The 24,724-nt window shown below is 43.7% G+C and overlaps 2 protein-coding genes across 4 annotated transcripts in view; one reads left to right on the top strand and one right to left on the bottom strand.

Annotated features, from left to right (window-relative positions):
• The window catches only part of LOC307178856 (uncharacterized protein), a 31,340-nt gene extending 19,904 nt beyond the window's left edge, over positions 1-11,436 (bottom strand). For 2 of the 3 annotated variants that reach the window (XM_079907453.1, XM_079907455.1), the window contains exons 1-2: positions 11,269-11,347; positions 3,102-3,191 (exon numbers count right to left, since the gene is read on the bottom strand). In XM_079907453.1, the coding sequence (XP_079763579.1) occupies positions 3,102-3,173 (72 nt within the window). In that variant the 5' untranslated portion in view covers positions 3,174-3,191; positions 11,269-11,347. The other variant, XM_079907454.1, reaches the window with a different exon arrangement.
• Positions 1-24,724, top strand: part of LOC307178861 (uncharacterized protein) — a 389,700-nt gene that overhangs the window by 120,965 nt on the left and 244,011 nt on the right. The window lies entirely within an intron of this gene.

Raw genomic sequence — 24,724 nt, 5'->3', positions numbered from 1 at the left:
GAGATAAAGAGAGAAGTAGACAGCAGCACAGTATCAGTATGAGACTTCAACACCCTAGTTCTACCTACAGATAGAAACAAAAAGATCAATAAGGAAACAGAGGCCTTAAACAACAATATAGGACAACTGTACCTAAGAGACATGTACAGAACACTCCACCCAATGACAGCAGAAAACACATCCTTCTAGAGCACACATGAAACATTTTCCAGGAAAGACCACATCTTAGGCCACAAAACAAATCTTAACAAATTTAAGAAGGTTGAGATCATAAAAAGTATCTTCTCCAACCACAATGAAAAGATACTAGAAATAAAGAGCAGAAGGAAAACAGGAAAATCCCCCAAATGAGGAAATTAAACAGCCCATTCTTAAAGAAGCAATGGGTCAAAGAAGAAATCACAAGGAAATTTTAAAAATATTTGAATGAGAATAAAAACGCAACATACTAAAATTTATAACATGCAGTCAAAGCTGTATTAAAACAAAAGTCAAGGACTTCCCTGGCACTCTGGTGGTTAAGACTGTGCTTCCATTGTAGGGGGTGTGGGTTCGATCCCTTGACAGGGAACTAAGATCCCACGTGCTGCATGGCACGGCCTAAAAAAAAGGTCTACAATGTTAAATGCTTACAACAAAAGAGGGAAAAGCAGGACCTCCCTGGCGGTCCAGTGGTTAATACTCCATGCTTCCACCACAGGGGGCATAAGTTCGATCTCTGGAAGGGGAACTAAGATCCTGTATGGCACACAGCATGGCCAAAAAAATAAAATAAAATAAAATATTTTTTAAAAGGGAAAAGATGTCTACCCTGCTGTTCAAGAAAGTACTGAACGTCCTAGCTAGAGCCATAGACAAGACAAAGAAATCAAAGATATGAAAATTGAAAAAAGTTAAAATTGTTTTTTTGCAGGTGACAAGGTTTTATATATACAAAACAAAAAGATCCCACAAAAAAACGACTACTTCAAAAGAAAACTTTACAAAAGTTGCAGCATAAAAACATCAGCACAGGGCTTCCCTGGTGGCGCAGTGGTTGAGAGTCCGCCTGCCGATGCAGGGGACACGGGTTCGTGCCCCGGTCCGGGAAAATCCCACATGCAGCAGAGTGGCTAGGCCCGTGAGCCAGGGCCGCTGAGCCTGCGTGTCCGGAGCCTGTGCTCCACAACGGGAGAGGCCACAACAGTGAGAGGCCCGTGTACAGCAAAAAAAAAAAAAAAAAAAACATCAGCACAGGGCTTCCCTGGTGGCGCAGTGGCTGAGAGTCCGCCTGCTGATACAGGGACACAGGTTCGTGCCCCGGTCTGAGAGGATCCCACATGCCGCCGAGCGGCTGGGCCCATGAGCCATCGCTGCTGAGCCTGTGCGTCTGGAGCCTGTGCTCCGCAATGGGAGAGGCCACAATGGTGAGAGGCCCACGTACGGCAGAAAAAACAAATAACAAACAAACAAAAACATCAGCACAGAAAAATCAGTTGCATTTCTATACACAATGAACAATATCAAAAAATATTAGAAAACAATGCTATTTACTATAGCATCAAAAGAGATAGAATACTTAGCTAAGGAGGTAAAGGACTCGTACACTGAACACTACTAAACGTTGCTAAAAGAAATCCATGGAGATACAAATAAATTAAAAGACGCCCTGTACTCATGGACTGGAAGACTGATGAATCTTAAAATGACAGTATTACCCAAAGTGTTCTATAAATGCAATAGAATCCCCATGAAAATTTCAATGGCAATTTTTGCAGTCATAGAAAAAATAATGCTAAAATTCATAGGGAATCTCAAGGGACCCCAAGAGCCCAAATACTCTTGGAAAAGAAGAAGGAGGCCATCATTTTTAGATTTCAAAACATATTACAGGGCTTCCCTGGTGGCGCAGTGGTTGGGAGTCCACCTGCCGATGCAGGGGACACGGGTTCGTGCCCCGGTCTGGGAGGATCCCACGTGCTGCGGAGCAGCTGGGCCTGTGAGCCATGGCCGCTGGGCCTGCGCGTCCGGAGCCTGTGCTCTGCAGCGGGAGAGGCCACAACAGTGAGAGGCCCACATACCGCCAAAAAAAAAAAAATTACAAAGTAATCAAGATGATGTGGTACTGTCAGAAACGCAGATACATAAAACAATGCAGCAGATTAGAATACCAGAAATACTCCTTGGTATATATGCAAAATGTATTGACATGGATGCCAAGACTGTACAACAGGGAAAGGAGAGTCTCAATAACAAATGGTGCTAAGAAACTAGATATCTACTAACAAAAGAATGAAGCTGGAACACTGCCTGCATCAAAGGGAGAAACTATGTGTCAAAGGATGCAATCCAAAGAGTGAAAAGACAATTTCTGAGGAATGGAGGTGTGAAAGTGATTTAAAGAATTTCCAACTGTCAGAGATTTAGGTTGATTTCATAGTTTAAATTCAATGATGGACTAAAACACATTCTACCACTGACGTCTGTCTCTGAACTGACCATTTCCATTCCCTATTATTAAGATTTTGAAGTCAGCTACATTTAGTTTCAATTGCCTTAGAAAAAGCCAGAACAAATTTCTCCTAATTGGTCTGATATCCAGATTTTACCAGGTATTGTGCATTTTAAGACCTGACTCCTACGTGCAGCTTTTTTTTTATAACATCTTTATTGGAGTATAATTGCTTTACAATGGTGTGTTAGTTTCTGCTTTATAACAAAGTGAATCAGCTATACATATACATATATCCCCATATCTCCTCCCTCTTGTGTCTCCCTCCCACCCTCCTACATGCAGCTTCTTTATCCTGGTTTATAGAGAGCGGACACTGCATCCACATGGGACCCCAGAACAATTACTGCTGCCCAACAGCTCTGACACCACATCTCCAATCCTGCCCAGGACTACGCCCAGTGGAAACCATTGGCTCTCCTCGTCCAGATCACTCTGTCATAGGGAAATGAAATCTAAGTGGAGCTGACAGGGACTGCGGGAAGGCTCTTGGTGACTGTGAAAGTACAAGTGTCAACCAGGATACTTCAGAGTCAGACAAGATTAGCGAGTCCAAAGAAGGGCATTTCAGAAAGAACAGACTGAGAATCAAATGAAAATATGACTTTACCTGAGAAACAGCCATTCCTGGCTCCTTTTCTTTCCTCTCCCTCCTCTTCCGGGCTTCTTCCTCAGGCAACATGAGTCTTCAGAGGACAATCTTGAAAGATGAAAACATGGTTAGAATCAAAAGACCCCATTCCTGTACCACAACCATAAACACAAGGAAGATCTCTCCATGTGGAACAGACAGTCCGCTGCCCACTGTCCCAGGAGGGGCTCAGGACAGTAACTCCCACACAGAGACCAACACAGGAGTTTCCCACCCTTTCTTCAGATCTCGCTCCCCTCCTGGTGAGGCCCTCACGTACCCAGCAGCAGCGGGCACCTCAGCTGGACCCGACGATCCCCTGCAGGTCACAGACCAGCCCTGATCCAGCCCCACGCAGAGCACAGCCCTCACCCTCAGCTCAGATCTCAGCCCTCAGGAATGGGGGGACTCAGAATAACGATGCTCAGTGATGGATACAGAATGGAATCACCTCGGACACTTTAAATACTATTGAGGTTGGACCACATACCAACTATATGAAGGGAAATCTCTGGTCAGAGGGTACAAAACATGTATATACAAAACGCCTCAGCAATCTAATGTGAAGCCTGGGTTGAGCACCACTCAGAGCAGGCAAGCCCAGCACACCTAGCACTTTAGTTTTCTTTTGCAGCTTTACTGAGGTACAGGTGATAAATAACAACGCTGTACACGTGAGGCACACAATGTGATTATCTTACAGATGTATACACTGTGTAATAATTATCACAATAAAGTAATTTACCCTTCCATCAACCCACAATTACCCACGTGTGTCTGCGTGGTGAGAACATTTAAGTTTTACTCCCTCAGCAAATTCCAACTATATAGTAACACAGTATTAACTACAGTCAGCATACTGTATATTGGATGTCCATGCTGTACTTATTCATTTCACAACTGAACTATTTGTAACCTTTGGCCAACATCTCCCCAACTGCCCTACCACCCAAGTCCTCATAACAACCTTTATACTCTATGGTTCTATGAGTTTGACATTTCTAGTTTCCATAAAAAATGTGTGTCTTCTTCAACCAAAATTATGTCAGAAATAGTAGCAGTAATGCCAGAATGTCATAATAATAATTTATGGCTGATATAAATTTCTATATACACTCATTTGTCAACAGACATTTTGGGTCTTTCTACATCTAGACTGTTGGGAATAATGCAATAATGCTCATTGGAGTGCAAATATTTTCTTCACTGGAATGATTTTGTTTCCTTTGGATATCTAGTCACAGGTGGGTTTCACAAATTGTGTGCCTGTTCTTTGTTTAATTTATAGGAAACTCCATATCGCTTTCACTAAGAGCTGAACCATTTACATTCCCACCCACAAAGCATAAGGGCTCCCTGTTCTCTATACCGTGTGTGCGTGCGTGTGTTTTGTTGAGACAGGTAGGGAGAGGACAGTAGAAGAACCAATACTGGCCTGGGAGCAAGAAAGTAGCGGCTACATTTCCCAAGGATGTGCCTCTGGAATGCAGATCACTGTGGTGTTGCTGGCACTCTGATTCTTGGAACAATCTTTCCTACATCAAAGAACTTAATGGCCCTTCTCAAGTTGTGCCCACAGATACATACCTACCAGAGTCTCTCTAATGAACACGTTCTGCCATTTCAAGCTTACTACTCATAATTTCCCTTCTGGGCTCAAGTAAACTTACAAAATCTCATAAATCCAACACAGTCTCCATATGACCCCTATTCACTCATCCTGCTATAAAATACCAGAAAACATTCCAAACTCTAATAAATCATGCCTGAGGGCAAAATACATATGAGACACCCAAGGAACCACCAGACACAAAACACCATATTTTTATTCACAGACCAAACACTGATCTCATAAAGCTATATATATAAAAGAAAGATGTTTCCAATGATGCACATGCCTCAATGAGAACCTGTAACCAAGGACCCTATGGGAACTTCCCAGAACAGAGCCCCCCCTCGATGCTCTCTCTGCCTGCCTTTTGTCTGTAGAAAACTTTAGTCAAAGAAAATATTTAATCATAGAAGTGAGAAAATGCAGAAAGAAAGGAAAACAGTCAAGCAAGACAAGAATACTTTAGCCATTAAACAACATCAAGGACCTTTAGTTTCTCCTCAAGGACTATAGATAACATTCTGAGCCCTGTCCTTTGAGCTGTTTTGCAGATACTGAAACCCCCACCAGGTGAAAAAAGTTAACTGTATGCTGCCCATAAGGACGTAGACCCCAGCCTGGTTAGAACCAGAAGTTTGATGATGTTGACTCCCATTTACCTCACCAAGCCATCAGAAGAATGTCCACAAGCTGATCACGCACCCCACAATGCCCTTCTCTCATCCTGTCTTTAAAAGTCTTTGGGGCTTCCCTGGTGGCGCAGTGGTTAAGAATCCTCCTGCCTCGGACTTCCCTGGTGGTCCAGTGGTTAAGACTCTGCGCTCCCAATGCAGGGGACCCAGGTTCAATCCCTGGTCAGGGAACTAGATCCCTCATGCAGCAACTAAAGACCCAGCACAGCCAAATAAATAAATAAAGATTTAACAAAAAAAAAGAATCTGCCTGCCAATACAGGGGACACGGGTTTGAGCCCTGGTCCAGGAAGATCCCACATGCTGCAGAGCAACTAAGCCCGTGCACCACAACTACTGAGCCTGTGCTCTAGAGCCTGTGAACCACAACTACTGAGCCCATGAGCCACAACTACTGAAGCCCGTGCACCTAGAGCCCGTGCTCTGCAACAAGAGAAGTCACTGCAATGAGAAGCCCACGTGCCACAATGAAGAGTAGCCATTGCTCGCCGCAACCAGAGAAAAGCCCGCACACAGCAACAAAGACCCAACACAGCAAAAAATAAAATAAATTTAATAAATTAAACAATAAATAAATAAATAAAAGGGCACAGCCCCTCCTCAGGGCTTAAAAAAAAAAAAAGTTCCCTGAAAGCCTTCAGGGAGTTCAGGGCTTTTAAGCACAAGCTACCTGGACTCCTTGCTTGGCACCCTATAATAAACGCTGCACTTTCCTTCACCACAACCTGGTGTCAATAGATTGGCTTCACTGCACGCAAGCAAGGGGACCCAAGTTTGGTTCGGTAACAAACCCAACATCTACCAGGAAAACATTCCAAATTCTCTTTTGTATCTTTCACAGTGGATCTGAAACTTTCTTCATTTGCAATCCCAAATACTAAATAACACTGAAGTATCCTGAATCCCTCCTGTGACAGTGGGCAAATGATCTCTGCAATTTTCCCTATATTACTACCCTAAAAACTGCATGATTCTTAACCTCCATAACACCCAAGTCACCTGTGGAATAGATGCTGTGGGGCACCCTCTTGAGTCATCACCTAAGGACAAGGCACCCATCTTCCTGCACCCAAAGATCCCTGTGCACTCAGCTCAGGCCACACTTTTTTTAACCACAATGGAGGAAAATGTTTCTCTTTGCCTAAATCCACTGTCTTCATTCCTCCTCAGGTAGGATCATGAAATACCCAATTAAACAAATGCACGTAAACCTCAGTGTCAGCAGCTAGGTCCCAGGGAACCTGAGCTAAGACACTATGGCACCTCAAACCATGCAATGCACCCACAACTACCCATAAACCCAATTCCAGGTGCTCCAGCCAGAACTCAAACACCCTTTGCCAGCAGTTCCACACACCCCACAAGGGACAAATGCAAATACCATTCATTGGGCTCATCTTGAAGCTCCCACTTGCTGCCATATCCCTCCTGCAGACCACTATAGGCTCCCTTCTAATTCCCCATTGTTCTGCCTCTTCTCCATGCACTCATGGGAAAACAGGGCTAAAAGGCATAAGGACTGCTCAGCAAAAGAGTCGCAACAGGAATATTCACAAGCTACCTCCCAAAGAACACTGGGCATTCACTTGACCTTCAGTATGAAGGTCAAAAATTGGCCCTCAGGATTCTTGTCTCCTGTTCTCCACACTCACAGGCAATTAAAAAAATACCCTAGCTGTCTGAGGGGGCGCTCCTTCATGCCCCATTAGGCTCTAGACTTCTGCCCTCACTTAGCACACTAAGCGTGTGTGTGCTTACACACACAGAAATCATTATCCGTGATTCTGAGCAGATGAACTGCTGAAAGGCAAAGCTCCTGTCCAAGTTGGCGACTGGTCCCTGGATGTGCACAGCCTGGAACACTGGGGGCTACAGCGGAGCAGTCACACAGCACACTAAACATGGGGACACCTCAGGACACTGCACGAGGACACCAATTCTGTAAGGCTTTTTAGGACTCCCTACATCTTTTGGTTCTTATTTTGAGTTATTAAGTAGCCACATGGGGTAAGGATCAATTACAGTTGAAATATTCAAAACAAACATGGGAACCATCCTTATCACCTACCCTGTTCACCTGGTCTTCCCTGAGGATTATTTAGCCCAACCCACAGTCTTAGCATCTAAACACATCCCCAGAGTGAGATGCTGCAGCCATCCCGGAAGGAAGAAAAACACTGTACTCCTTCGATGGAGGAAACACAATAAAGACTCCAAACCAATAGAAAATGGCGTTTCTTGGGAGGGAGGGGGGGTGGGATGAATTGGGAGACTGGGATTGACATATATACACTAATATATATAAAATAGATAACTAATAAGAACCTGCTGTATACGAAATACATAAATAAAATAAAATTCAAAAAAAAAGAAAAGAAAATGGCATTTCTGATGATGTTGATTGATACAGAGGCAATAAAACCTGGTCAACGTGACAGAGATTGTCGGGAAGGGACGGAGAGACCTCTCTGAGCCTAATCCTGAAGGAGCACAAAGGGCCTGAGCCACTGGGATTTAAAGGCAGAAGGTAAGAATGGGAACTAAGATTTGAGAGAGAAACGGTTTTGCTGTTTGGGAACTTTTGGGGTAAAGTGAACCATGGGAAAAGGGCCAGATCCCACGATGAGGCAGGAGACACTAACGGGGCCCTGAGGATGTTACAGGGATGTATAGCAACAGTGAGGAGTTCGGATTTTGTCCTGAGGACAAATAAGAGCCAGTGAAGGTCTGAGTGCCAGAATTGATATAAACTCTTCAAATTTACACTTAACGCAGAAAAATACATCTGACTATGGTCACTTCCCCTCTGACCCTATGTTCTTGTCTCCATTCTAGCATTTTGCTTTTGTTTTTCATTCTGGGAAGACAGGGACCCATTCAAAATTCTAAATAGAACTGGACACTCCTCTCTAAAAAGAACTGCCACACACAGACACATACACAATTTGGCCAATCATTTCAGGGCTCAGAGTTACCCAGGCTGAGAGTTTCTGGTCTAGTCTCTCATCTCCATGTTACAAGTGGGCTCCCTGAGGCCCAGAGGGGAGACACGTATGAGAAAGTCCAGGTTGAGTGAACAGAATTAGGGGAACTGAATTCTGAAGTGGGATCCAGAAGGGCCAGTGGGCAGAGTTTGTCCTTAACATCCTTCCAACCTAAAACACCAGGACCATCTTTCATTTGCCTCAGCAAAGGAACCTTCTGTTTCAAGGTCTGATCTGGTACCAAGCATTTAATTCTTCTTTTCCAGAAGATTGCAGTAAAATCTTTTAAACATGCAGATTTGCAAAAATATACCACTGGTGAAGAAAACATTGGAAAGAGTCAGGTTAGAAATCAGCTCTGAGCAAACTTCATCATGAATAGAGGAGCACTGATGGAAGAAGGTTCCAAGTCACTATACCCAATCCTTCCGTATCTGTAGAGAACAGTCAAGAGGGACCTGAGGGAAGCATCTCCCTATCACTTCACAGCTCACATCTTAACAGATCAAATACAATGGAAAAAAACTGAATATTAGACTAACTGGTTAAACTAGGTTTTGACTGCTAATATAAAAGATGATTGACATCTTAACATCATCTTAACTCATCATAACAGTCTAAAATTATTTACTAGTTACCAAAGAATTTTTCCAATACACAAGATAAAGAGGAGACAGGAGGCAGGCCTCAAACAAACCTTAAACACATTTTAAAAAGAAATATTTTGTGAATTGTTTTAAAATTCTGGTGTGAAAGTTAAAAAAACTAAGACTATATCATATTTAGAAAAGAATCACATGAGTTGATTATACAAAACCAGCAAAGCTTATTTCAGAAGTTTATAATTACTTACAGAGAAGTAGAAACTTAATGCACCAAGATTTATTCCAAGTTATAAAAAGAATTAAGTGTAAAAAAAATGAAAAAGAAAAAAAAAAGGAAAGAGAAAAAAGTGAATCCATTAGAAAAAAACTCACTTTTAATGTTCCTTCAAAGAGGCACCATGGGGCTTCCCTGGTGGCGCTGTGGCTGAGAGTCCGCCTGCCGATGCAGGGGACACGGGTTCGTGCCCCGGTCCGGGAGGACCCCACATGCCACGGAGCGGCTGGGCCCGTGAGCCATGGCCACTGAGCCTGCGCGTCCGGAGCCTGTGCTCCGCGGTGGGAGAGGCCACAGCGGTGAGAGGCCCGCATACCACACAAAAAAAAGGGCACCATGCAGTAACAGAGTCAGTCATTTCTTGCCCCACTTCTCTCCCCTGTGCTCTCATGCCAGGAAAAGGAAAGGGGGTGACCCACAGCTGTCTTGAGTCAAGTCACTGCCCCCTGGCTGAATAGGGACTGGAGATGGAAGTTATCTTCTGATACAAATAACTGCAAAATGCACAAACCTTATAAGGAAGTTTTCCAATTCTCACGCTCATCTGTATAATTTAAGCAAACAAATTTTAAATTTACTACATTCTGAAACCACAGATCATACATCACAGCTTAATCATCCACATCCAAACAACTCACCACCACCCACCTGGATCCAGTTTCCGCTCTACCTGCACTACTAGGTGTTTCCATTTCATTCTGTTTCTTCGTCTCCCTAGATCATCTCGGTCTGTGTCTCTCCTTTTGCTCCCCTCTGCTCTCCTGCTGTTCCTGCCCTCCTCTCTATTTCCTCCCTCACACCTGGCCTGCCCGACTCTGCAACCTGTTCCCCCCCTTGATGCTCTTTCTTCCCCCATCTCTGCTCCCTCTCTGCCCTCCGGGTTACACCCCTTCTGTCCGTGATACATTCCCTCCCTCCTCACTCTCTGGCACCCCAGGTGGCTATGGTTCCTTGGTGTTGTTCTTTCTTCCTCTGCTGTTCTCTCTCCCAGCACCTTGATGCTCTGAAGGCCATGGTCCCACCTCATTTACCCTCTGCCCCCGTTCTCTGTGTGAAGGGCCTCATCACTGTTGCCTCCCTTGCTAACGTTGAATCAGGGCCCCTCTATCTATGTTTTCCTCTAATCTGTGGCAATCCCTCTGTATAATTCACTTCTTTACTGTATCCACCTGTTACTTGCAAGGCTTAGTCTCTTTCATTTTATTGTCTCTTTACAAGTCCCTAAGCCAATCCTCTACGTCTCTATTGGTTCTCCCTCATTCTTTTCTCATCTCGGTTTTCCTATTGCTCTCTCAGTCGCTCTCTTGTCTCAGCTTCTCCCGGTCCCCCTCGCCCACGTATTTACAGGGATGGCGACTGAATAAGATACCCGCCTACCGGAAAAACACATTTTCCAGCGGGGAGACCGAAGAACATTGGGTGTCACACGGCTGGCCAGGTCACCTCCCCCTACACGGGGTGAGGGGAAGGCCTGACTATGAAGGAGAGGCCTGCGGAGCAGAAGGACCGGCCTGAGGAGACGCGAGGACAGAGGGGCTGGGAGGGAGGGAGGGGGGCTCAGGAGAGGGGCGGGCTCTCCAGAATCCCGGGACCTGGGAGAGGACGCGAGCTCTCCGGGAGCAGGGCGACCGGCGCTGCCCCCAGGGTCCGAGAGGGCGAGGCTGCGCAGCCGCGAATCCACCTCGCGGAAGAGGGCCTTCCAGGGGGAGGGCGGAGGCAGTAAAGGGCTTTATGAAGGAAAAAGAAGCGAAAGGCGGGGTCTACCTGGACCTAAGGCAGAAAAGCCAAGGGCTCCGGGACCCACCTCAGAGCGATTTCAAACGCAAAGGAAAACACCAGACCTGTGACGGCGACGTCTGGATTTACTGGGGGCGAAGGCCGGGTGCCGGCATTTTAAGTCCATAGTGACTCCCAAAACGCTGAGGGTGAGGTATGGTGGACTACGCAGCACAAATTCACACTAGAAAGAAGAAACTTACCTACTGGAGCGCGTGATTCCCAAGACACTGAGGGTGGGGTATGGTGGACCACGCAGCACAAACTCACACTAGAAAGGAGAAACTTACCTAATGGAGCGCGAGCTCCACGCCGAGCTCTCTGCTTCCGGTTCCGTTAAGAAACTGCGCACGCGCAGAGTTAGAGGCAGGGCTTCCAGGAACGTGAACGATTGGAGCGCGACCGCGAAGGGCGGGGCAAGGGAGTTCACAACCTCGCGGAGGTCGCCGGGGGCGTAGTAAGGGGCTGAGGTATGTTACTTCCCGGCGCTTTGAAAGTGCCGATTTTAAGTTACTATTGTGAGGTCCGTTGGCCCGGGGGGTAAGAGAAAACATCGACCAGTATGAGGTAGGAGAGGCATCGGGACATAACGACCTCACCTGTTCTGGGAATCAACAAGAGACTCTAACATCCTGCCCAGAAAACAATGTGGCTGACGGGAAATGGGGCTTACGCCCCACAACAGACCAACCAACACCTGGCCCTGCTGTATCCTCACCAAATAAGGAATTACCCTGTATAGCAAACCACCCCCTCCCCTTGCAAGCCGCCTTCTGCTTTTACCCCAATAAAAATCACCCTCATCCAGAACTGGGCGCGACTTCTCTGGCCCCTTTCTCTCGGACCAGTGAACCTCGCCCGGGAGCGTTCCCTAATAAAGCTCACTTGAAGCTTTCCTCTGTTTCGCGGTGCCGTTTGTTAAGATGCGACCTTACAACTATCATCTAGAAGTTTTATGGTAAAAGCTTTCCAGCTGTGTGAGCCACTGATGTAAAACTAACGTTTCCTCCTAACAAGTTGAAACGGCTTCAGTAAAAAGCTGTTTTTACCAGCAGTTTGCTCGCATGCCGCGTTCCAGAGGCTCAAGCAATTCAGAGGTTGGGAATGTGGGTCTCCGAGTGGTAGCTGTAGGGCAGTGGTTGGATCTGGGAACATTTCCTGCAGTTAGAATTAACTGAAGCAGTTTGAGGAAACAAAAGCTAGGTTTGTCTCTGTATTACAAACTAGAATGAGAAATACAAAATTCTTCCTAGGTAGAATGTTCCATTTCAGACTGACATCCTACAGAAGCGCTCTTCCGTTTCTATTCCTCATTCAGCCAGGAGACCAAACTCAAAACTCTGCTCAGTTCCAGAGACTCAGGTACAAAACCTGGGGTCTGAGACTGGAGAAATAAGGCATGTGATAATGTTCCTCACTAACAATTGTTTTGGAAAAGCAATACATTTTTTTAAATTGTTATAAATTGCATTGTTCTTTCTTTCGGCTGAAGTGCTTTATTTGCCTTTTAAAACCACCCCCCCTCCTCCCCCAGTTTTATTGAGATGTACTTGACATACATCACTGTATAAGTTTAAGTTGTACAGCATAATGTTCCTACATATATTGAAATAATTACCAAAATAAGGCTAGTGAGTATCCCATCATCTCAAATACATGCAATAAAAAGACTATATATATATATATATATATATATATATATATAAAATTAGAACTGCATTATTTGTACTTCCTTGGTGGTCCAGTGGTAAAGAATCCGCCTTACAAGGCAGGGGACGCCGGTTCGATCCCTGGTCAGGGATCTAAGATCCCACTTGCCGCGGGGCAACTAAGCCCACGCGCCACAACTACTGAGCTGGTGCACTTCAACTAGAGAGCCTGCGTGCCACAAACTACAGAGGCCACACGCCCTGGAGCCTTCGCACCACAACTAGAGAAGAGAAAACAACCCACACGCCACAGCTAGAGAGATGCCTGCGTGTTGCACCAAAGAGCCCGCGCGCCGCGATGAAATATCCTGCAAGCCTCAACGAAGATCCCGAGTGCTGCAACTAAGACCGGACGCAGCCAAAAATAAATTAAATAAATAAATCTTTAAAAAAAAAAAACTGCATTATTCATTAAAATACCTGCTCTATTCCACACTTGTTTTGTTGTTGTTGTTGTTGTTTTAATTTTTGGCCACTCCCAAGGGTATCTGGGATCTTAGTTCCCTGACAAGGGATCAAACCCAAGCCCCCTGCACTGGAAGTGTGGAGTCTTAACCACTGGACCGCCAGGGAAATCCTATTCCACACTTTTGAGAGTTACCTTTAAATATCTTTCAGAAAAACTTATTTATGAAATGATAGTTAAGTATATAATAAACAATGTAATTTCAAACTGACTATATATTCATTATGAGGGTAATTAGAAAGTTTCACTTTCTATATTCAAATTGTAATATATTTTAGCTCTTTGTTTTTTTATTTCGAAAAGTTCTGTCAAGTGTGGATAAAAGAGCCTATAAAATATACAACCTTTAGAAGACATTGGGATTTATTTCCATCTAAAGAATAATTAAGTTGCAATATTTCTAAGGGTATTTAGTAAGGAGAATGTCCTGGTGTAGCACATATATAAATACAAGAAGATATATCACATTTTAAAAGTTGCAGTGACTCAAATTTTGTGAACCCTATTAGGTAGATTACTCTGTATTATACAATATTTCTAACTAGCCATGTTGGCAAAAAAGCCATTTCAGCATGGACTTCCATGATTCCAAGCAAAGAAATGAGTCGATAGTGGAACTTTTCATTAAACACAGAAGAATAGAGGAGAAGCCAATTATAGGGGAAAGTCATTTTTTGAATGGAGAGTTTTGTTGCAGGAATATAAATATATTCACAAGGGGAAAAAAAACCCTAAATTTCCTAAATCACAGGAAGATCTTGATATGTCTCCCTGTATTTCATTATGAAACAGATGCAAACAATTCAAAAATGTAAAAAACACAAGGATATAGTTTGAGACACACACACAAACCCTGTCCTAGAAAATTAAAAAATACACATTTTTGAGTTCAGATGGAATGACTGAAATATTTACCACTGTCAGACTTAGGTAGGGACAGGTTTTATTCCAAATGATTATTACAATATAGAGAATGCTCCAGCCATAAAATCTGTAAAGCCTTAAAATTCAGACCAGAAAAGAACTTTTTTTTTTACACCAAGAGGTCAACAAGTGGGAAAACTCCCATAGGGTGGAGTGGATGACCAGGTGGCACGAGCTTACATACCTGGGGGATGTTTTACGCTAAAGTCACTTATGCTTGGTTAAGTTCCGGCAGCGCTGTTGTTCTGAATTACAATGCTTAAAAGGGGTTCAAAACATAGGCCCCTTGGGAGAGGAGAAAAGCATTAAGTAACTTTTGATTAAATCATGGTAACTGCCATTATATCCAGAGGTAACTGAAGACAAACAATAAGGCAATGGATGGGAATTTGGAGGATTCTCATCTAGCTGGTTTCTAAGTAAACAAGGGGGCTATCAGGAGTCTTACTGAAATTAACGGGGAAGTGTACTTCTTAGCAAATAAACTGTTTCCTTCCACGCAAAAGAAGAAAGGGAGGTCTTTAACCTTCAATACTTTCCAGAGTTACAGACTTGGAGTAAAGTCTAACATTGTCTCTACATAATATGATATCAAGCAAAATTCAAAAAATAATAAATACATGTTATATTTGAAAAATGGAATATTAGAAATTTAAACCAATAATGATAATAAAAAACTTGCCCAGGAACCTCAGCACTTGAGTTTGGATGGTATTGAAGGACCCTGTATGCTCACTGTGCCTCTGCTGTGTCTGTCCCTGTCACGTGCAAGAGAAATCATTGTGTTGAAAGATGTTGCTCTAAATCATCAAGTCAGAGGTCTGTGAACTATAAACTGAATAAAAAACCCTAGAGGTTATTTTAAGACCAAAATTGTTATAACTCTATTTCTGTTTTGTAGGTAAGTTCATTTGTACACTTTTTCTTAGATTCCACATATAAGCGATATCATATGATATTTGTCTTTCTCTGTCTGACTTCACTCAGTATGACAATCTCTAGGTCCATCCATGTTGCTGCAAATGGCATTATTTCATTCTTTTTATGGCTGAGTAATATTCCATTGTATATATGTGCCACATCTTCCTTATCCACTCCTCTGTTGATGGACACTTAGGTTGCTTCCATGTCCTGCCTGTTGTAAATAGTGCTGCAATGAACACTGGGGTGCATGTGTCTTTTCGAATTATGGTGTTTCAACTTTTTTTTCTAAAAGTCCCTGGGCAAGGTACCACTGCTGGGGAGGGGATGCTTTCCTCCCTCCACAGAGCACCTCCTGGTCCGTGCTGGGCTGGTTCTAGGCACGGGAACTGGCTTCAAAGTTTCACCACATGCTGCCTAAGCCCGCTGGAGCACATTGAAGAATTTTCACCATCATCTTCAGTCAATATCACACCCTTTGCACATGAGAAAGTTGAGTACCTCCCCCGACCCCGGCTGTCACCACAACAAAGAGACATCAATAAATGAAACTAATAAAAATACGGTAATATATGAAGGAAAGCAAAAAACAAAAATCAGCCCACCTCAGGCTCCTCCAAGTCAAGCAACAATGAGTTCACAGGAGCCGGATGGCAAGTGTAGCAGTTCATGACCAAGAATTTCCCTTGTCTCTGGTGGAGCTGCAGCACCAATGGAGGATGAAAGAACACATTTATTTTACATATGGATGGAGAAAGTGATAAGTTATGGACAAGAAAATTTCCTATAAGAGTTCAAATAATAAATAAACTTCTGTATTCCCATAGAACTCTTCAAAGAGGGGAGAGTTTCTCAAACACTATTAATAAGGAGGCTTCCCCTCAGCCCTTCTGAGATCTGACCTGTGTTCACACTTCAGTACATCCCCAAAGGTATTCACCTCACTCTCTACAGCCTAGGGCTCTTTCTCCTGCTACAAAGTGGGTAAAATATTCAAATGAGACGCAGAAATTCTTCCACGTAGGGAAAAAAAACATGATTTGCTGTGGCTTTTCCTGAAAACTAGTTCTTTGTTCACCTGAGGATTGAGGACATTACCAATGGGTCTAGAAAAATATTTCAAAAATTCACCCACTGCTTGCCTCCTTCTGAATACACAGAGAACAGTATAATATGCAGAAATGAAGCTCTTTTCCTAGAACTCCTAAATTGAAAGCACATGGGTAGAAAACAGGAAAGTGGGTATGTTAAAAGTTTGTTGCCATTGAGCTTTATAAATAAACTGTGCTCATTTGCAGAAGACATCTGACTATTGTCTCTCGTACTCTGACCCCCCCATTCCTGCCTCCATCCTAGCATTTTTGTTTTTCTTTTTCAGTTTTGAGGACTGAGACCCATTTTAAATACTAAGTACAGTTAGATACTCTCTCCAAAAAGAACTGCCACACACAGAAACACAGCCAATCTGACCAATCATTTCAGGAGTCACTGTTGCTCAAACTGAGAGTTTATGGTCTAGTCTCTCATCTCCATGTTACAAGTGGGCTCCCTGAGGCCCAGACGGGAGACATTTCTGAAGATGTCTAAATTGAGTGAATAGAACCCTGTGTAATGGAATTCTGAAAAGGCCACCTGAGGGGCCAGTGGACAGAGTTTGTCCTTATTTCCCCTCTCATTTAAAACTCCATCTTTCATGTGCTTCAGCAATGGAAACTTCTCGTTCAAGAACTGATCACGGGACTTCCCTGGTGGCCCAGTGGTTAAGAATCCGCCTGCCAATGCAGGGGACACGAATTCGAGCCCTGGTCTGGGAAGATCCCACATGCCACGGAGCAACTAAGCCCGTGCGCCACGATTGCTGAGCCTGCACTCTAGAGCCCACGAACCACAACTACTGAAGCCTGCACACCTAGAACCTGTGCTCCACAACAAGAGAAGCCACCGCATTGAGAAGCCTGCACACCACCACGAAGAGTAGCCCTGGCTCGCAGCAACTGGAGAAAGCCCGCATGCAGCAATGAAGACCCAACACAGCCAAAAATAAATAAATAAATAAATTAAAAAAAAAAAAAAAAAAAAAAAGAACTGATCACACTGATTACCAAGCTTGAATGGCATTCCAGGAGCTTAGGCTTCAGGTTGAGGGCTAGAGGGAGAAGGGGAGGTTTGTATGCGGAGGAGTGAAGGGCTCTTACAGGGAACAAATGGGAGTATGGGCAGATCCAAGACAAGGAGATAGTGATGGGCTGTTGCACTGTCCAGCCGAGAGAAGATGGAGTCCTGGAGAACATGGGTGCAGTGATGACAGGAAGAATTCTGGTAATTCTTCTCCAGAAAAATCACAGTAGCGTAAGTGTATTTTTAATGTATTTATTTAATGTATTTAATGTATTTTTAATGTGAAGTGGACTTCACCCCGTGTACATTAAAAATACAGAATAGCAAAACATAGCTGAAAACCTTTTTAGGGGTCAGCTTAGAAAGAAACTATCAGCAAACTTCTTCATCATGAATACAGGGGCTCTGATGGAAGAAGGTACCAAGTCAATCCAGTCCTTCCTTCATCATTTGCAGAGGACAGTTAAGAGGAACCTGATGGAGACGTCATCTCACATCTCGCCATTTCAACAGATCACAGAAAAAGGAGGAAAATGGAATAGAAGGGAACTGGTTAAGCTAGATTTTGAATGTTAATATAAAAGATATTTGACATCTTTGCCAAGTACTCATCAAAATAGACTAAAATTATTTATCACTTACTGAAGTACTTTTCCAAGGTCTCAGATAAAGAGGAGGAAGCACACAAACATCAAACAAAAATGTCAAAAATATTTAATGGGAAATAATTTGTGAATTACATTAAATCTAAAATTACTGGTGTCAGGAATTCACTGGCGGTCCAGTGGTTAGGACTCTGCGCTCTCACTGCCGAGGGAGCGGGTTCAATCCCTGGTCGGGGAACAAAGATCCCGGAAGCCATGTGGCGTGGTCAAAAAAAATAAAAATAAAAAAATAAAAATGCTGGTGTCAAAGATTTAAATAATTGAGAATCTATCATATGTAGAAAAGAACGACATGAGTTAATTATAGAAGGCCACCAAAGCTAAGTTCAGAAGTCAGTAATTATTTATAGAAAAGTAGAAATTGGACATATTAAGATTTATTTCAAACTCCGAATAATTAACTGTAAAAAAGAAAAAAAAAGTAAATTCAGTCCAAAAAACCCCCAAGAGTTTTAACATTTCTTTAAAGAGGCACCTTGTGGTGACAGGCATTTCTTTCCCCCCTTCTCCTCTCCCCTGTCCTCTACCCCATGTCAGGAAAAGGGAACGGGGTGACCGACAACTGTCTGAGTCAAGTCACTGCCCCCGGGCTGAATAGGAATTACAAAAGGGTATTGTCTTCTGAAACAAATGATTACTAAATGCACAAACCCTATAGACAGTTTTGCAATTGTCATCCTCATCTGTATAACTAACCTAAGGCAACAAATTTGAAATCAGATTCTGAAGCCACAAATCAATGTATCACCAATTAATCATCCCTATGCAAATACACCACCCACCTGAATCCGGTTCCCCCCTCTAAATACACTACTAGGTATTTCCATTTCATTCTGTTTATCTATCTCCCTATTTCTTTCTCTTTCTTTTTGTTCCCCTCTGCTCTACTGGTGTTTCTCCCCTATTTCGACCCTCACACATGTCATGCCTGCTCTACAACTTGTTTCCCCTCTCGTTGCTCTTTCCCCTCAATCTTTGACTGCCTTAAATCTCTATGTCTTCCTGCCTTTCTTTCCCATCTCTGCTCCCTCTGTGCCTTTGGGGGTAAACCCCTTCTATCCCTGTTATGCCTCACTTCCACCCCATTCTCTGGCACCCCAGGTGGCTATGCGTCCTTCCTGCCCGCTCTCTTCCTCTGCTGCTCCAATCACTAGTTTTCCTGCTTCTCTCCCAGCATCACAATGCCCTGAATGCCAAGTTTCCAACTCCTTTATCTTTGCCCCCGACGCTCTGTGCCGAGTGCTTCACCACTGTTGCTCCCCCTCCTATCAGACTCAGGACTCCTCTGCCTATGTTACTCTCCTACCCCTGCAGATCCTGTTTTAATTACTTTTTTTAATTTTAGAGAACTGTGACTTTCGAGGCTAAATTTCTTTTATGTTACTGTCTCTTTGCAAGATCCTCAGCCATCATCTCTATTCTCATCCGTTTTCCCACATTCTTCTCTCCTCAGTTTTTCTCTTTCTCAGTCCTTCTCTGTCTCTGCTTCCCCCGATCCACCTCGCCTACCTATTTGCAAGGATGCGACTGAAAAAGACGGCTGCCTACCAGAAGAGCACATTTTCCAATTGCGCTGAATACAGAAAAACAATGGCTGTCACATGGCTGACCCAGGTCACCTCCACAACGGGATAAGGGGAAGGGCTGGCTACAAAGGGGAGGCCTGCAGACCAGAAGGACCACCCACAGGAAGACGCAAGGGTCTGGGAGGAAGGGTGGAGGGGGCGTGGCGAGCTCTCCAGAATCCCAGGACCAGGGAGAGGACGCGACCTCTCCAGGAGCAGGGAAGCCAGCACTGCCCTCCAGGGGCGGAGAGGTCGAGGCTGGGGGGTAGATGTAGTAAAGGGTATTTACTTATTTATGCAGCACACGGGATCTTCGTTGCCACGTGCGGGATCTTCCTTGCCGCCTGCGAGATCTTCCTTGCGGCATGCAAGATCTTTAGTTGCGGAATGTAGGGAAATTTAGTTGTGGCATGCGAACTCTCAGTTGCCGCATGTGGGATCAAGTTTCCTGACCAGGGATGGAACCCAGGCCCCCTGCATGGAGAGCACAGAGCCTTAGCCACTGGATCACCAGGGAAGTCCTGGTAAAGGGTTTCAAGCAAGAAAATGTCGAAAGGCAGCTCCCACGTGGACGAATGGCAGAAAAGCCAAGGGCAGGGACCAGCTTCAGGGTGAATTTAAACCCAAAGGAAAACATACACGACCTGCAACGGACCTGTAGGTGATGTCTGGATTTACTTGTATCCCGGATGCTGGGATATAAGGTCGAGCCTTTCCCAAGACTCTGAGGACAGAACAAGGGGGACCACGCATCACAGACTTACAGAAAAGGAGACTGATAAGTGTGGACTTCACCCCGTGTACTCCAATTCCGGTTCCAGAGGAAAGTGTGGGCGGAGAGAAGCAGGGCTGGGGGTGGGGCGAGTAGGGAGAGCAGATCAGCGCAGATCAGCGCAAAAAGGACTGTAGGGCTATCCGGGGAAGGTGCTTCCCTGGACCTTGACCTGTTTATTTTAAATTACTATCTGTGACAGTTTTTGGTGCTTTTTTAAAAAAATTATTTATTTTTGTCTGCATTGGGTCTTCGTTGCTGCGGGCGGGCTTTCTCTAGTTGCGGGGCGCGGGGGCTACTCTTCCTTGCAGTGCGCGGGCTTCTCATTGTGGTGGCTTCTCTTGTTGCAGAGCATGGGCTCTAGGCGCGTGGGCTTTAGTAGCTGCAGCACGCAGGCTCAGTAGTTGTGGCTCATGGGCTTAGTTGCTCAATGGCATGTGGGATCTTCGAAAACCAGGGCTCGAACCCGTGTCCCTGCATTGGCAGGCAGATTCTTAACCACTGCGCCACCAGGGAAGTCCTCTGTGACAGTTTTAAGGTAAAAGCTTAAAATTTTGTGGGCCACTTACGTTGGAAGCTGTTTCTGCGAGATGAAAACGGTTTCAAAAAAGCTGTTTAGCCAGCGGGTTGCTCCCATACCCTGCTAGCGAGGAGAAAGCAGTTCAGAGGCCTGGAAACTTGGGTCTCCAAGTGGTTGCTGTGGGGCAGTGGATTCAGAAATATTTCCTGCACTGGGCGTTTCTCTGTATTACAAACTAGAACAACAAATACAAAACTCTCCCTAAGTAGTAAGTGCTACTTCTTACTCACACCCTAAAGAACAGCTTTTCCATTTTCTCTTCACATTCAAGCAGGAGGCCAAACTCAACACTCTGCTCAGTTCCAGAGACTCAGGGACAAGACCTAGCATCTGAGACTGGAGAAATAAGGCATGCGAAGTTTATCTTCTTATCATAGAAGTAAGCTGGTGAGGACTTCCCTGGTGGCACAGTGGTTAAAGCATCCGCCTGCCAATGCAGGGGACATGGGTTCGAGTCCTGGTCCGGGAAGATCCCACATTCCGTGGAGCAACTAAGCCCGTGAGCCACAACTACTGAGCCTGCACTCTAGAGCCTGCAAGCCACAACTACTGAGCCCACGTGGTGCAATTACTGAAGCCTGTGCACCTAGAGCCTATGCTCTGCAACGAGAAGCCACAGCAATGAGAAGCCTGCGTACCGCAACAAAGAGTAGCCCCTGCTCGCCACAACTAGAGAAAGCCTGCGTGCATCAAGATGCAACGCAGCCAATAAATAAGTAAATAAAGGCTCAACTTAAAAAAAAAAAAAGCTGGTGAGACATGAGCTACTCTTTTTTTTACTTTTTTTGATGTGAACCATTTTTAAGTCTTTACTGAGTTTGTTACAATATTGTTTCTGTTTTATGTTTTGATTTTTTTTGCTGCGAGGTATGTGGGATCTTAGCTCCCCAACCAGGGATCAAACCCACACCCCCTGCATTGGAAGGTTAAGTCTTAAAACACTGGACCAGCAGGGAAGTCCCTAAGCTATTCTTTATTGATGTGATCAAGGGTCTTTTGTTTTCTGTTACTTGGGAAAGAGAACCACATGTGACTTGTCATTTGCATTGGGCATGGAGACAGTACACACATGTGGATGAACTGGATATTACGTTAAATCTTTTCCAATGCAGACATACCTGCTGGTAAGTCTTCACGTAATCCTGCAGAGGACCAATTGAGGATGTATCGAATCTAAATGAGTATACAATAACTGACCTGAATTATCCAATAAATAATCTTTCTTTCACATCAACACTGTGGGGAAATACAATTACAAACAAAACCAAAATGTAAGACCAATAAATTTCCTCCACCTAGGTAATATGGAAAGGAAACAGCTTTACTATTGAATAATCATTACTCATGATTACAACACACAACCCGCTTCGTATCCTGATCCAGCCACTTGCTGGGATGGAACTGAATGAGTCTTTAAACCTGTCTTTGTCCTAAATTCCTTCGTTTCTGAAACGAGAATACGTACTTTTTTCAGAGATGAAAATTCAGTAAGTTACTATGCATAACGCATTAATAACAGTGACTTGTATTTGAAGTGTAATATGAAAGACGACAGAAATAAAAATTAAGATCACTTATTAAAGGGGACTTCCCTGGTGGTGCAGTGGTTAAGAATCCATGCTCCCAATGCAGGGGGCCCCCCGGCTGGATCTCTGGTCAGGTAACTAGATCCCACATGCATGCCGCAACTAAGAGTTCACATGCCACAACTAAGGAGCCCGCCTGCCGCAAATAAGACCCAGCACAACCGACTAAATAAAAATTTTTTTTTTAAAGATCACTTATCAAAGAAACTGTATTATTTTGGTTAGTAACAAAGTCTAAGTGGAGCATAATGGGTATCAGTTGTCATGCTAAAAATAGCACAAATCTTATTTTCTCTGCAAGGAGCTCTGCCTTTGAATGTCAATACATCACTGGGAAATGGCAGAATGGCTTCCAGGCATTTGGCAACGGAGACTGTCTCCTTGTTACAAACTATAGTTGGACTCTTGGGGCCTATCTCATTAATCCTTTTGGTTTCATTGTGTGCTTCCTAAACTCCACATACTGCATTTTGAAACACCTGACCACAGCCAGCTCCCACATTAAAAGATTTCAGTTTACCCTCGTGACATTCTAAAATGAACTAAAGTCCTAAAGGCTTCCATGGAATTAAAGTCCTAAAGGAATTCTCTTCATATTTACAGTGCCTCTACTTCCTACCTCTCATTGAGTTATGTTCAGTTTCATTTCACAGGAATCCTAAAACAACCCACTGATTTAGAGATCCTTTGGTTTAAAACAAGGGAAATACAGGGGGAAAGAAAAAAGTCATGCTAAGAAAAAACTGTATTCAAAAAAAAATTTTTTTCTGGAATTCCCTGGCAGGCCAGAGGTTAGGACTCTGCTCTTTCAATGCAGGCACCGGGTTCGATACCTGGATAAGGAACCAAGATCCCCTAAGCTGCATGGTGCAGCCCAAAAAATATATATATATCTTACAGTAGAAAACCATGTAAGACCACATTGCTTAATACCACAATCTGAAATTGAGATTTTAGGAGCCTATCAATAATTGCTCTTCTAGTAAATTGCTTATATTATCTGATAAACACTTCCAAACACCCATTTTTATTAATCTAGGATAAAAATACCTTAGGCAATTTATTTAATATTTTATAAGCATTTTCAACAACCATATTGCACAATGAGATGAATGTGTGCTGCAAACAAAAAAATGTAATAAATTATTATCATAAAGAAAAGTGTGGTGTTCCTTATCAAGAAATCAGGAGTTTTAAGAGCAAATATTCACTGTTTTGTCAAACAGTTAGACTCCATTTTTCAGTGTTTGATTACTGACCCCTTTTAATCTTCGGGACAACATCTTCCCATTCCTCCTGAGCAAGCTGATAAAAAAAGCCTGAAGGGTCCCTTCTTTGATTTAACCTGGAAGTTCAAACGTCAAGCCTCATCAAGTAATTTCCTTAACACACCAATCACCATTCCCTGTTCTCTCAAACCATTTTTTGAACACCTTGGAAGTCTCTAACATGTGCCTAGAAAGTTGAATTATGTAACATTCTTATAACATTTCAATGTTAATATCACCCTCAATAACCAAACCCAACTTGGGGTGGGGTTCTACTATACTCCAGTGAATGACCACAAGTGCAAACTAGCAAAAATAAAAACATTTTTTAAGGGTGAATATATGAAATTTCTCATTGCTCAAACAAAAACATTCCCATTGTATAATACTCATTTTTAAAAGAAAATCCATGAACACTGATCTTTTAAAATTAATACACTGATGGACTTCCCTGGTGGCGCAGTGGTTAAGAATCCGCCTGCCAATGCAGGGGACAGGGGTTTGATCCCAGGTCTGGGAAGATCCCACATGCCACGGAGCAACTAAGTCCACGCGCCACAACTACTAAGCCTGTGCTCTAGAGCCTGCAGGCTGCAACTACTGAAGCCCACGTGCCTAGAGTTTGTGCTCTACAACAAGGGAAGCCACCGCAATGAGAAGCCCATGCATCACAATGAAGAGTAGCCCCTGCTCACCACAACAAGAAAAAGCCTGCGGTCAGCAATGTAGACTGCATGCAGGCAAAAAAAAAAAAAAAAAAAAAAAAAGCACTGAGCTCAAAAAGGACAAACACATTGTATGATTTTTAAATTTTCTAATATTTTGCATGTGTTTACTATATTGCTATTTTCCCATCATGTAAATCAAGGTGCATGTCATGACATTTATGTAAAGGACAAATGTGAAATTGCATGATTTTTAAATTTTTAGTGTTTTGCATACACTTACTACATTCCTACTTTCTCTTCATCTAAATCAAGGTGCAGGGGGCTTCCCTCATGGCGCAGTGGTTAAGAATCTGCCTGCCAATGCAGGGGACAGGGGTTCAAGCCCTGGTCCACATGACACAGAGCAACTAAGTCCGA

This window comes from Stenella coeruleoalba, assembly GCF_951394435.1.
Source record: "Stenella coeruleoalba genome assembly, chromosome: 20".
NCBI classification, from domain to species: domain Eukaryota; kingdom Metazoa; phylum Chordata; class Mammalia; order Artiodactyla; family Delphinidae; genus Stenella; species Stenella coeruleoalba.
Note: the sequence above shows the minus strand (reverse complement) of the source record. Positions and strands in the feature narration are given on the sequence as shown.